At 30.0% G+C, this 13,366-nt stretch overlaps 1 protein-coding gene across 2 annotated transcripts; it reads left to right on the top strand.

Moving 5' to 3' along the window:
- Window positions 1-8,645: 8,645 nt before the first annotated feature.
- On the top strand, window positions 8,646-12,206 carry LOC112703634 (chromatin remodeling protein EBS). Of its 2 annotated transcripts, none has more exons than XM_025755188.3 (5): window positions 8,646-9,111; window positions 9,324-9,666; window positions 9,772-9,840; window positions 10,577-10,715; window positions 11,896-12,206. In XM_025755188.3, the coding sequence occupies exons 1-5, from the start codon at window positions 9,039-9,041 to the stop codon at window positions 11,920-11,922; spliced, it is 651 nt and encodes a 216-aa protein (XP_025610973.1). In that variant the 5' UTR covers window positions 8,646-9,038; the 3' UTR covers window positions 11,923-12,206. The 2 variants fall into 2 exon arrangements, with proteins under 2 accessions (XP_025610973.1, XP_025610972.1); XM_025755187.3 differs by having other exon boundaries at window positions 8,666-9,111; window positions 11,878-12,206.
- Window positions 12,207-13,366: the final 1,160 nt, after the last annotated feature.

The raw sequence follows: 13,366 nt of genomic DNA, 5'->3' as shown, positions 1-13,366 counted from the left end.
ATGATTGAACAAGACTTGCCACAAAATGATGCTAAATCTCATCTCAAGTTTTTGGGTTTTTTTTTTTTGAAATTTCACTTTTTTTGTTTGACTATTTTTTCTCATTCAAAACATAAAAATCTAATCTACTTTTACTGAAAACTAAAAATTCTAATTTTTGTGTTAATTTTTTATTAGATCATTAATTAAAAAAATTTATTTCCTATTACCAATGATATTTTTCCTTATTTATATCATAAATTTATATTACTTTTTCTTTTTATGATATTTTTTAAATATTTTCTTATGTATATTATTATTATTATTATTATTTTTATATGGTTTTTATATTTTTTATCTATATGAATTTTTTTACCACTCTTGTTATTTTTTTTGTATAGAATTTTTTTTTTGCTTTATATTAAAATTCTATTAATCTCATTGGAAAGATTAAATTAAATAAAAAATTAAAATAAAAGTAATAGAACTAAAAGAGTATCCAAAATACTAAAAAAAGTCTTAGAATTTATTTAAATATCTAAAATAAATTAATAAGATAATACAAAATAATTATTTAAATTTGTATCTTTTGAATAATTTTTTATTTTAACGTAATTTTGAGTAATATAATCAAAAGAATATTTAATTTATTACAATTTATTTTGATATAAAAATTATTAAACATAAACAATATTAACACTAACTCACTCGTAATCAAAATTAATATACAAAATTATTTTTATATAAACTCGTATTTATAAATTTTAATCCAAACAAACATTGTGTTCTCTCTTACTTTGGAAAGGAGGAACACTATTTCAGGTACAAATTTGCATATAAGGTTTCAATTTCCAAACCTAAGAATATCCTAAATTCGATACCATATAAAAGAAGGGATTATCAATGAAATGATACTCTATAAATTATGAAGCACGGACATTTTTTTCTTTTTATTTATAAAATTTGTATTTTTAGATACATTTTAAATACACACTTATCAATATTTATTGTGTTATACATGTTTTTTATTTAATTGTGTCTTAATAAAAAATAAAAATTTTTTAGATATATTTAAATATATTTAAATACTATCACGTGTCAGCATATTCAACTTTATTCTTAATATATATTCTTAAAATGAGTTTAAAAATAATATATATTATTAAATATTATAATAAAAAATATTTTAAATAATAAAAAATATTAAAAATAATAAAAAATTAATTTATATTTTAATATAAAAATATTAAAATATTATTATAATTTATCTAAAAAGTATTTTATATTTTATATATATGTTGTATATTATAAAAATTTTAAATTGATGTCCATGTATTTTATATTGTGTTTGTCCCAAATTTGTATCTGTATTTATACATCATAGAGTACAAAATACTAAAATATAAATATTGAAATTAACTAAAGAGAAAGAAGAAAATAAAAGTGAAAAAACAAAAAAAAATCACATTTTTATTTTTAATATTAAATTAATAATAATATTTTTTTAAATTATGATTTAATGTAATATTTTTTTAAAATATGGGATAATATATAATTATGTCTTGCATTTATATGTGCGGGAAAATACTGCTAAAGGATAAAGCAATGTGCTAGACAATAGACCACATTAAACAAATAAAACAATAAAATAAGGTTTATAGATGAATGTCTCAATAACTTCTGTTAAGAAAGGTAAGGTATACAGTGATAAAATAAGCTATTTTTTTTTTAAATTGTTTACTTATGCACAAATATTTATTTTCCATGATATTACATGCATATTAAATAGTAGTTACTATTAGTCACTTATTAATTATTATTGGATTATAGATTGACCTCTTAATTTTAATAATACAGTGGAAAAAAAAATACAGAGTACCTTTATGGAGTTATGCATAGTAATTGATCAATGGCCAAAGAAAAAACAAAAATGCTCTATCAATATTAGAAATTAAGTATTTCTTCGTATAGATTTATACGTGTTACCTAGATTATTTCTTTATCAATAATAGGTTTACTATTGTAATTATTTTTTAGTGAGAGTACATAAAAAAGGTACATAGTATATAAGGTGTAATAACTCAACAAATATTTTTTAAGAAGGATTTTTCATTCTCTCCAACAATGAGAAGAACCTATCTCTCTCCCTCTCTTAATCCCTTCTGATTCATCAAACCATCAACATCACAGCTTGAACAGTTTAGGGCATGAGATTTTCTTCATGGTGCGGTGAGCGTGGAGAGCAACCAAGCTGTGAATAAAAAAAAAAGGTTGTGAATTGAGATCAATCCAATTTTGCCATTCTCTTTCTATCCCTAATTTTTCTTTCGACATTTTCCTTCCCCCATTCTTACCTCTTCCTTCAAACTCATCCAATAGAGTTTGATGAGAGGCTATTTCGCAAGATTCTTTCTTGGTGAACATAGCTGTTCCGATCAACGAGTTGGAAGGAAGAAGATCTGAATCCCTATTACTCTGTGATTCATTGATTTCTCAAAATGGCAAACATGGCAAACAGATCCTCCCATTGTAGAGGTCGTGGAGCTACATTGGCTTGCTCTCATTGCAACAAGCAAGACCACACAGAAGATGTATGCTATAAGAAGCATGGGTACTCCTCCCACTTCTACCAATGGCAGCAACATAACACCACCATCAATCACGTGATCACTGAGGGGGGCATGATGATATACTCAGTGACAAACAATTCCAGCTCAATTGTCTCCAAGAGAACATTGGAATATCAAGATCTGGATTCACTCCAGAGCAAAGATTTGCCTTATTAGAGTTGATCAAAGACAAAAGTGTGCAGCAACAACCTCATAATGCAAATCAAATTTTGACTAATTCCATTCACACTTCCACTCCAGGTAAAACCATTGCATTACATTTTAATGAGAGAATTATGAGCATTATCACTCCAAAATCTGCACTATGGGTCATTGATTCCGGTGCAACAGATCATGTGACTTTTGACTTAAAAGATTTTGCAAGTTTTCAAAATATTGATCCAATCAATGTGATATTGCCAAATGGAACCAAAACTGTTAGCACCATCATTGGCACAATCACATTCTCTAAAAATTTTTTTCTCAAAAATGTTTTATACATTCCTTCTTTTGATTTTAAATTGATATATGTGTCAAAGTTAACCTCAAACTTACATTGTCAATTGTTAATCAATGATAAGTGTTGTGAGATACAAGATAGATCCACATCAAAAATGATTGGCATTGCTGAGTGTATAGAAGGGTTATATACAATGAGTAGAGAACCAGAATTCTCTCATTTTCTCCCTCTTCCAACAAAGCAAGCTTCATTGGCGGTAACTACTACTACTACTCATCCCACCACACCTTCACACAGTGAGCACAACAACATTTGGCATCTTAGATTAGGACACATACCCATGCATAAATTGATTTTTCTGAAGAAGTATTATCCTTTTATAGATAGTATTGCTTCAAAATTTCCTTGTGATTCATGTCATTTTGCAAAACAAAAGAAATTATCTTTTAATCTTAGTACAACTAAAATAAAAGATTGTTTTGATTTAGTTCATATGGATATCTGGGGTCCTATTTCTGTCCCTTCCAATGAAGGACATAGGTATTTTTTGACTGTGGTGGATGGTAAAAGCAAATTCACTTGGATTTTTTTTATGAAAACCAAATCTGAAGCATCACAATTGGTTATTAATTTTGTGAATTTTGTCAGAGTACATTTTGAAAAACAAGTTAAGTGTATAAGGACCGATAATGGGCCAGAATTCACTCTAAAATCCTTTTTTGCATCAACTGGAATTTTACACCAAACTTCTTGTGTAGAAACACCAGAGCAAAACGGGATTGTAGAGAGAAAACACCAGCATATTTTAGGTGTTGCTAGAGCACTGCTATTTCAATCAGGAATTCCACATTGTTTTTGGCAATACGCAGTTGCTCACGCCATTCACCTAATTAATAGGCTGCCCAGCACTAACCTGAATAATGCTAGTCCTTATAAGCTTTTGTATGGCAACTTACCTGACCTTTCATATTTAAGAGTATTTGGTTCTCTTGCATATGCCTCCACATTAACAAATTCAAGAACAAAATTAGACCCAAGAGCCAGAAAAACAGCTTTTCTTGGTTTTAAATTAGGAACAAAGGGTTTTCGACTTGTTGATTTAAAATCAAAGGAAATTTTCATATCCAGAAATGTAATTTTTTATGAAACTCATTTTCCATTTTTACATTCCACTAGCACTGACATTTCTGTAGTGCCCATTCGTACTCCACAATGCATTGATCTTTTTCAATATGATACACCATCCACACATCATTTGCAATCACCCACACATACCACACTCATAGATTCAAATGAACATTTCTCAAGCTCAATGCACTCACCAATTTCCTCACACACCATTGCACCTATTACCACACCACACACTAATAATGCACCTGCATCACAACACTCTGACATCACACATGACTGCATTACTAAAAAGTCTGAAAGAGTCAAGAAACCGCCTGCTTATTTGAAGGACTATCATTGTATGACAACCCACACAGCTCACTCTAGCAATATTTCCAACTCTAACTCTTTATATCCTATCTCACAACACTTGTCATATGATAAACTAACCCCGAAATATAAGTCACTTTCTCTAGCCATTACCTCAAATCAAGAACCTAGCACTTATGAGGAAGCGGCTGCACATGAATGTTGGAGAAAGGCAATACAAGATGAATTGACAGCTCTAGATCAGAACAGAACTTGGTGTCTCACTGAACTCCCAAAAGATAAGAAGGCTGTGGGTTGCAAATGGGTTTTTCGGGTAAAATTCAATCCCGATGGCACCATAGAAAGGCACAAAGCGAGGCTAGTTGCAAAAGGATTCACTCAAGTGCAAGGAGTAGATTATGGTGATACTTTTAGTCCAGTTGTCAAAATGACTACCCTACGAGTAATGTTAGCATTAGCAGCGGCAAAGAAATGGCATTTGAAACAGCTGGATGTCAACACTGCCTTCCTTCATGGAGATTTAGACAAAGAAGTTTATATGAAGATACCACCCGGTTTGGCTGTGTCACAACCAGGTTTGGTTTGTAAATTGCAAAAATCTCTACATGGGTTTAAGCAAGCAAGCAGGCAATGGAACATTAAGCTCACTCAGACTCTTGCGGATGCTGGTTATAAGCAGTTTTTTGATGATCATTCACTCTTCATTAAGAAACAATCTCAAAGCTTCACTGCCATTCTAATATATGTTGATGACTTGGTTTTAACCGGGAATGACATTGGTGAAATCAATTCCATCAAGCAAGATTTGGATGACAAATTCAAAATAAAGGATCTTGGTGATCTCAAATACTTCTTGGGAATGGAAGTAGCACGCTCTAACTCTGGAATTCACATTTATCAGCGGAAGTACACCATGGACCTTCTCAGAGATTTTGGTTATCTAGATTGCAAGCCTCTCTCTACTCCATTTGATTATAGTCAGAAACTTTCAAAGGAATCAGGTACCATTTTAACAGACAACACTGTTTACAGACAGCTCATCGGCCGACTCCTTTACCTCACAAATACTAGACCCGATATCTCTTATGCTGTGGGACGTTTGAGCCAATTTTTGGACTGTGCAACAACTTCTCACCTACAGGCTACTTTTCGTGTACTCCGATATTTAAAAGGCCGACCTGCAACTGGTCTCTTCTTCTCCTCTACTTCTAATCTACATCTCACTGGATTTGCCGATGCTGACTGAGCTACCTGTGCCGATACTCGTCGCTCCATTTCCGGTTATTGCTTCATGCTTGGGAACTCGCTCATTAGCTGGAAGAGTAAAAAGCAAACTACAGTTGCCAAGTCCTCTGCAGAAGCTGAATATAGGTCTCTTGCTGTTGCCACTTGTGAAGCTAGTTGGTTATCTTTCTTAATGGATTTCATTGGCTTGCCGCTTCAAAAGTCTATCACTCTATTCTGTGACAACCAGTCAGCCATTCACATTGCCAATAATCACATTTTTCATGAAAGAACTAAACACATTGAAGTGGACTGCCACATTGTTCGTGAAAAGCATTTGTCTGGTCTCATTCATCTTATGTCAGTTCGTTCCAAGGATCAACTTGCTGATTTTCTTACCAAAGCTCTGCCACCGGGTCCTTTTCTTGCCAATATTTCCAAGCTAGGATTGTTAGATTTACACAATTCTAGCTTGCGGGAGGGTGTTACCTGGATTATTTCTTTATCAATAATAGGTTTACCATTGTAATTATTTTTTAGTGAGAGTACATAAAAAATAGGTACATAGTATATAAGGTGTAATAACTCAACAAATATTTTCTAAGGGGGATTTTTCATTCTCTCCAACAATGAGAAGAACCTATCTCTCTCCCTCTCTTAATCCCTTCTGATTCATCAAACCATCAACATCACAGTTTGAACAGCTTAGGGCATGAGATTTTCTTCGATATGTATTTTTTTTTAATTTTTATAGACTGATCAAACTATTAATCAACACAATGATATTATTATATAAATGGCGTGAATAATCATTTAAAAAAATAGATATAATTAAATAATTTTATAAAATATTTTATATTATTAATATATTAAAATTAAGTTTTAATAAAATAATAAAAAAGTTCATTAGCACGAAAAAATAACTATTTATGCAATTTTTTTTTGTATTTTTATTTGTGTTTCTGTTATAAATTTGAATTCGGTTTTATTATATTATTTATAAAATTTAATTATAAATTTGAATCAAGTTTAATTATATTGCTTATAAAACTTAAGAACTCGATTAGATTATAAATGTGAATGTAGGACTATTTGGTACTTCTATATAAATGATTAATTAATTGATAGTTGAATTTTATTATTCATATAATACAATTGCAAATTAAATGTGCATGAAGCTTTTTTTTTTTTTCATTTCTTTTAGGGGATCTAAGTTTAAATTATTTTAATATTTTAACACACACTCGTATGATCTGAAGTGAATGCCTACTTAAAAAAAAAAGAGAGTAATTCAAAAATTAATGTCTATTTAAAAAATAGTGTCATAATATTTTTTTTCAATCATATGTTTAGGATTTGTTTTGGTGAATTTATAAGAATTTTTTTAAAATTATTTTTTTTAAAAAAATTATATAAAAAATAAAAATAATTTTATGTTTGGATAATTTATATAAAAATATTTTTATTTATTAATTATATTTTTGTATAACTATATAAAAATATTTATTTATTTATTTATTATGCAAAAAATATTTTTTCAAGAAAAATATGTTTTAGAAAAAATATAAATTGCAACTTTTTGAAAAGATGTTTTTTTCTTTTGATTAGTACTTTTATTTTTACTGTTAGAATTTATCAAACATGTTAAAAAATAAAAAAGATATTTTTTCATTAAAAAAAAGATTTTTTATCAACTTATCGTTTAGTGTTTGTTTGGACGCCATTATTTTGATAAAAAGATAATTTTTAATGAAAACAAGATCTTTTTTTATTTTTTAGGGTGTTTGGCAAATTTTTAGTAGTAAAAATAAAAACACTAAAAAAATAAAAAATATCTTTTTGAGAAGCTGTAATCATAGTAGCTAGAATCTCGATTTAACTCTTAAAATCTTCTGATATTACAATTTTAAATGAGTCAATCGATTTTATGAAATTTATACTAGGTCTGACGATTTTATGATTTAAATCTTGTTAAAATTTTACGTTTTATGTACTTAATTTACTTTTTCGGTTTCACGTAAAATCTCGATTTTCTCTACCGTGGCTGTAATTTACATATTTTTTAAAATATTTTTTTCTTAAAAAAATAAAAAAATACTTTGATATTGTTATACTCAAACATAATTGATAGATAAAAACATCTTTTTGCATGAGATATTCAAACATAAAATTACATTTATTTTTACATAAGATCTTCTAAAAAGAAGATAAGTCGAAAAAAAATATTTTCTTAGAAACTCACTCAAACAAACCCTTATTTGAGTCATTTTCTAAGAAAATATCTTTTTTTAAAACATCTTATATAAAAGTAAAAGTAATTTTATATTTGAATAACTCATATAAAATTTTTTTATTTATCAATTATATTTAGATATAATCATATAAAAATACTTTTTTATTTATTTATTACGTGAAAAATATTTGTTTTAAAAAATATTTTAAAAAATGATGTAAATTATAATTTTTTTAAAAAATATATTTTTTGATTTTTTTTATTTTTACTACTAAAAATTTATCAAATATTTTAAAAATATTTTTTTATTATTTTTTTATCAATTTAATAATGATCAAATAAATATTTAATGGTGTCTAAACAAAAACATAACAAACTAATGGATAAGGGAGAATAAAAATAGTAAAATAATTCAAAAAGAAGTAATCAATGCTATGAGACTATTAATCCGCCTTTTAACTTATTCTCTAATTAAAAGAATTTTGGTTTCAAATTTTAGAAATAATAACATATAATAAGAATAATTTGTAACTCAATTTTTAATTTCTACAACTTCATTGTATTTTTAATAAATTTTTTAATCGACATAAAATATCAAAAGTATACACTTATTTTAAAAATATAATTGTAACAAAACAAACAAATAAATAAATAAATTGGTAATAGCCATACTGCTTAGAACTTTGAAGCCATAAAAAGTGATTTGACAATTCCCATCTCATCTCAGTTAATAATAATAATTTGAAGAAGTAAATGAATCTTGATTCTTGAATCCCCAGCAATTTTTACAAAAAAAAAAAAAAAAAAAAGAAGCGTCACGCTCACACACTACCCTCTTCTCTCGTGCCCCTTCCTCTTCTTCTCTTCTCTTCTGAACGAAACAAAATAAATAAAACTCCTTAGGGTTCCTCTGTTCTTCTTCTTCGCCCCAAAAAAACCACGCTACGCGAAAACCAAAATTAGGGCACAGATTGAAAAACCACACATATACCTACCATTATTCGCCATTGCAGAAGCTCAAATCCCTCGGCATTCTCAACAACCCTCATTCTCCTTTTTCGCTCTCTAAACAGAGCTCAGAGGACCTTCTCGCATGGCGAAAACGAGACCAGGGAAAAGAGACTTGGACTCGTACACCATCAGAGGCACCAACAAGATCGTAAGAGGTAACCAAGAAAAAAAAAATCTCTACCCTTTCACCTACCTAGTAGCGTTAACTCTTTCAAAATCGTTCCTTTTAAGGGTTAGACTCAACTGAACGGTACAATATAGTCTTGGTATTTCTTCGATTGCTGAAAGGTTTCGATTTTTGTATGTCTTTTTATTTATTATGTTTTTGTTTTTTGTGTGTGCTTCGTTTTCGTTTTCGTTTTGTTAGTTGGTGACTGCGTTTTGATGCGTCCTTCGGACACATCGAAGCCACCGTACGTGGCGAGAGTGGAGAAGATCGAGTCCGATAGTAGGAACAACGTGAAGGTTCGTGTGAGATGGTACTATAGGCCTGAAGAGTCCATTGGTGGAAGGAGACAGTTCCATGGGGCAAAGGAGCTTTTCTTATCTGATCATTATGACATTCAGAGTGCTCACACCATTGAAGGGAAGTGTGTTGTTCACTCCTTTAAGAACTACACAAAGCTTGAGAATGTGGGTGCCGAAGATTACTACTGTAGGTTCGAGTACAAGGCTGCTACTGGAGCTTTTACACCCGACCGCGTCGCTGTGTGAGTTCTTGTTTCATTATTGGAGATTGGTGGTGATGTTGTCTTTTTAGTGTTTGAAATGTGGGGGTTTGTGTTATTGATTTTGTTTTTTTGTGTGTTTTGTAGGTATTGCAAGTGTGAGATGCCTTATAACCCGGATGACCTCATGGTGCAGTGTGAGGGATGCAAGGATTGGTAAAACAAGTGTATTTGGCTTTACTTTGTTTATTTTTCACTCAATTTGTGTGTGTTTGTATTTTGTCACTTTTTGATTCTAATTTGTGGATGAGTTGTTATTTCGGCTTGGATTTAAGACTAGCACCTGCAGAGGCAGTCTAAAGTTTGTTGACCATATATGGAAAGGAGAACAATTGAGAGAATAGAAAGACTTCAAGAGCATATGGATATGTTATTGCTAAGTTTTATGAACTAGTTAAGTTTTTGTTATCGAAACTCTGCCTTGGCCTGAGCACCAATTCTGCATGTTATTCTTGACAACTGCTTCTATTTGCCAAGTGGAATGAAAAAAGATAGAAATAAGTGCAGAAAATAGGGAAGACATAAGGGATTTATTGGGTTTGTCAAGTAGCTGCTCTTGCTAAACAATTTGAAAATTCGGCGGCAGATGCATTTTGGAGGGACTTTTAAATTGCTTATATCCTACTGCAGCCATTCCTTTGGCAAAAATTTGCAATCTTGGATTTGTAATATCTTTTCTTCAATGTATTTATTTTTGGTAGCTTTTTCTTCAATGTATGATTGTCAGCTTATATATTCAAATATATAATGGTTAACATTTTATGCATCTGGCTCTGACCTAATTTGGATCACATTCTCAAATTGATTGTTAAAATTTTAACGATGCCCCAGAAACTACTCAACCTTAAATATTTTGAAAGAATCATATTTCAATTTTATGAGTTTGTTGTAGGTACCATCCTGCATGTGTGGGAATGACTATTGAAGAAGCAAAGAAGTTGGATCACTTTGTATGTTCTGAATGTTCATCTGATGATGACATGAAGAAACCCCAGGCTACATTTCCAGTGTCACCAGGATCTGATGGCAAGGTGAGATTTTTTTATTCTATTTCCTACGAAGTTTCAATGCACTCTTACTTTTGGAGAGTGATGCTATAGTGTGTTATTTTCTTCCAAAAAGATGGATGTATTCTTTGCAGCTAGGCTTGAAATGGGCAATGTTATGTTGCAGTTCATGTGTATATCGGTTAGCATGGAAGAATGCTTGTTTAGAAAGTGAAATTCAAGTTGTTTTTGTTATTTTAGAAACCACGTACGGGTGATGTAATTGAGACATAAAAAATTAACAGACTGCAGACTGTGTCATATGCTAATAAGAGTTTTATTTATTTATTTATTTATTTTGATGGTATGTGTTAATTGTTTTTCTTGTCTGACAATCAATGAAGACTAGCATTTACTTTTAATATGTATTTGTATTTGAAAGGATTAATGGCTGAAATTATTGTTTTCATGTAAATATCTTTGAATAATGTTCCTTCACTTGGTTAATTTGTGCTGGTGAAGTAGCTTCTCCTCAAGCTCGTACCTTTTTCTTTGTTCCAGTTATGAGCATGAAGTTATCGAAAGTTGTGAATCTCAATCATTTTCTAGATTTTTTTGGTACCGCTGTATATAATCATATGGAGGGATTCTTGGTTTGGATAGGTTTATATGATGCAAGTACACATTTTAGTTCCAACTGTTTTTAGTTGTGCTTTGGGTATTTATGAAATAAGGATTGCACTTATAAAAACTTGTCATCCATGTTCATCTGTATTCATCTGTGTAACTTCTGTAGAAAATTTAGTTCTACTTGTTGAATTGGCTTAATTTTCCCATGCTTTTTTCATACATAGTCTTCTTATGAATGTTGTGTAGGACTTTTCTTTTTATCCTTTTCAGAATAAAATATCCCTCCGTTTCAAAACAAATGTCATTTATGACAAAATTAGTACATTGGAAAATTAATGTTTCAGGATGTAATTGTGTCAAAATACGTTAATTTTTTCCTGTACCGATTTAGTTAAAATGACATTTACTTTCTAAACATATGGAGTATTTATTTTATGGTATGGGGATTCGTGGCCATGTTAGAACTGGAAAAATAATTATATGTTGAATTGATGGCTTGTATTTTCTTGTCTGAGCATGTTCTCATTGGTTACATCGCGTTTCACATTGTCCCATATTTTGCTTTTTATGATGACAGATGAATGAATATTTTCAGGTGGAGCCGAAGCGACGGAAGAGATGACCATCAAGGTAGAGGATTTAGCGTGAGACGTGGCTTTTGCTGAACTTTGGCTGTGGTTTGTGTGGTAGTAGTTGGTGTGTTTGTACAGCTTCGACCAGAGGCTATAAAACATTTGATGTATTTGACTCAGCTTATGTATCTATTGGTGCTAGTTTTATGACTTATCAGTTTTTCCTTTTGCTGTCCAGAAAGAGTTAGCTCCGGTCTCAAGTGTTAATGTCTCTGAGATAACATCAAAACCTCAAACTATGGAGTAAAAAGAAATTATCATTAGTTTTCTAAAATCTTGGTTCATTATATGTATAATTCTAGGCTATAGTTGTGTTTCTGGTAACTATGGTTTGATGGGAAAAGTACTTTCCTTTGTTTCTTTCCACTGGAACTGGGTAATTGTGTTCACATTGTTTATCTATAAATATTTGAATGATTAGTGTGGTTGGTTGAAACTGCTAGGTATTTCAAAAATGATCAAGTTTCAGTTTATATATGGGAACTTAAGAGATGGTTGAACTGGGGTTTAGTGGATGCTTGATAGTGATGGTTTAGGGGGGAAAGTTAAATAAGATTGATTATATTTGATTGGGAATTTGTTATATATTATCCAACCATAACAGGCCATTCGCATTGTGAGTGGAGTTTGGGAGCGAAAATGAGAGAAAAATAAGACTTCAATAATATTATGGGTTTTATGCTATGATGCACGGAAAAGACATAATACGGGGGATACGAGGGCACACCAGTTATATAAAATGATATTTTGATATTTTATTAATATTAAAATATAAAATAATTTTTAACTATTTTTAATATTTTTTAACTATTTAAAGTATTTTTGTTTTAATAAATAATAATATATATTATTTTTAAATTTATTTTAAGAATATATGTTAGGAATATAAGTGATAGTATTTAGGTGTATTCAAATATGTTCGGAAACAAAGTTTTTAGTTTTTATTAAGAAAGTTAGACACAGCAAATGTGTCGAACGAATATCAATAAATATTGTGTCCCACAGACAATTCACCGAAATATCCTTGCATGATAGGTTTTATGTTTTAAATTATTCTGTTTCCTTTTGTATTTCAAGTGTACAAACTCAAACATGTTCTAAACGTTTAACTTAAAATGTTGCTCCTTAAAAAGAAGAAGAAAACTTTAAACATTGTTTAGCCAAATAAATGTGACTTGTCATAATTTTTCTTTTAAAAATTGTAATTCATGATTTTTGAAGATGATGTAGCGGCTCTTACTTTTGTTATTCATGATTTTTAATGAGGATGTAGCGCTCTTATTGTATATTTGTATAAATTTGTTAAAAAAAAAAAACTATTATCAAAATAACGATGACAATATCCATTCTCTTATTTTTAAGATGTGAAATAATAATTGATGCGAGATTTGTCAAAAGGAGAAGTTCTTTAGTCTCATAGTTAGTTGCCTACGA

Source organism: Arachis hypogaea, chromosome 7 (assembly GCF_003086295.3).
Source record: "Arachis hypogaea cultivar Tifrunner chromosome 7, arahy.Tifrunner.gnm2.J5K5, whole genome shotgun sequence".
Classification (NCBI taxonomy): Eukaryota; Viridiplantae; Streptophyta; class Magnoliopsida; order Fabales; family Fabaceae; genus Arachis; species Arachis hypogaea.
The sequence above is the reverse complement of the archived record's forward strand: the minus strand, read 5'-3'. Positions and strand labels throughout refer to the sequence as shown.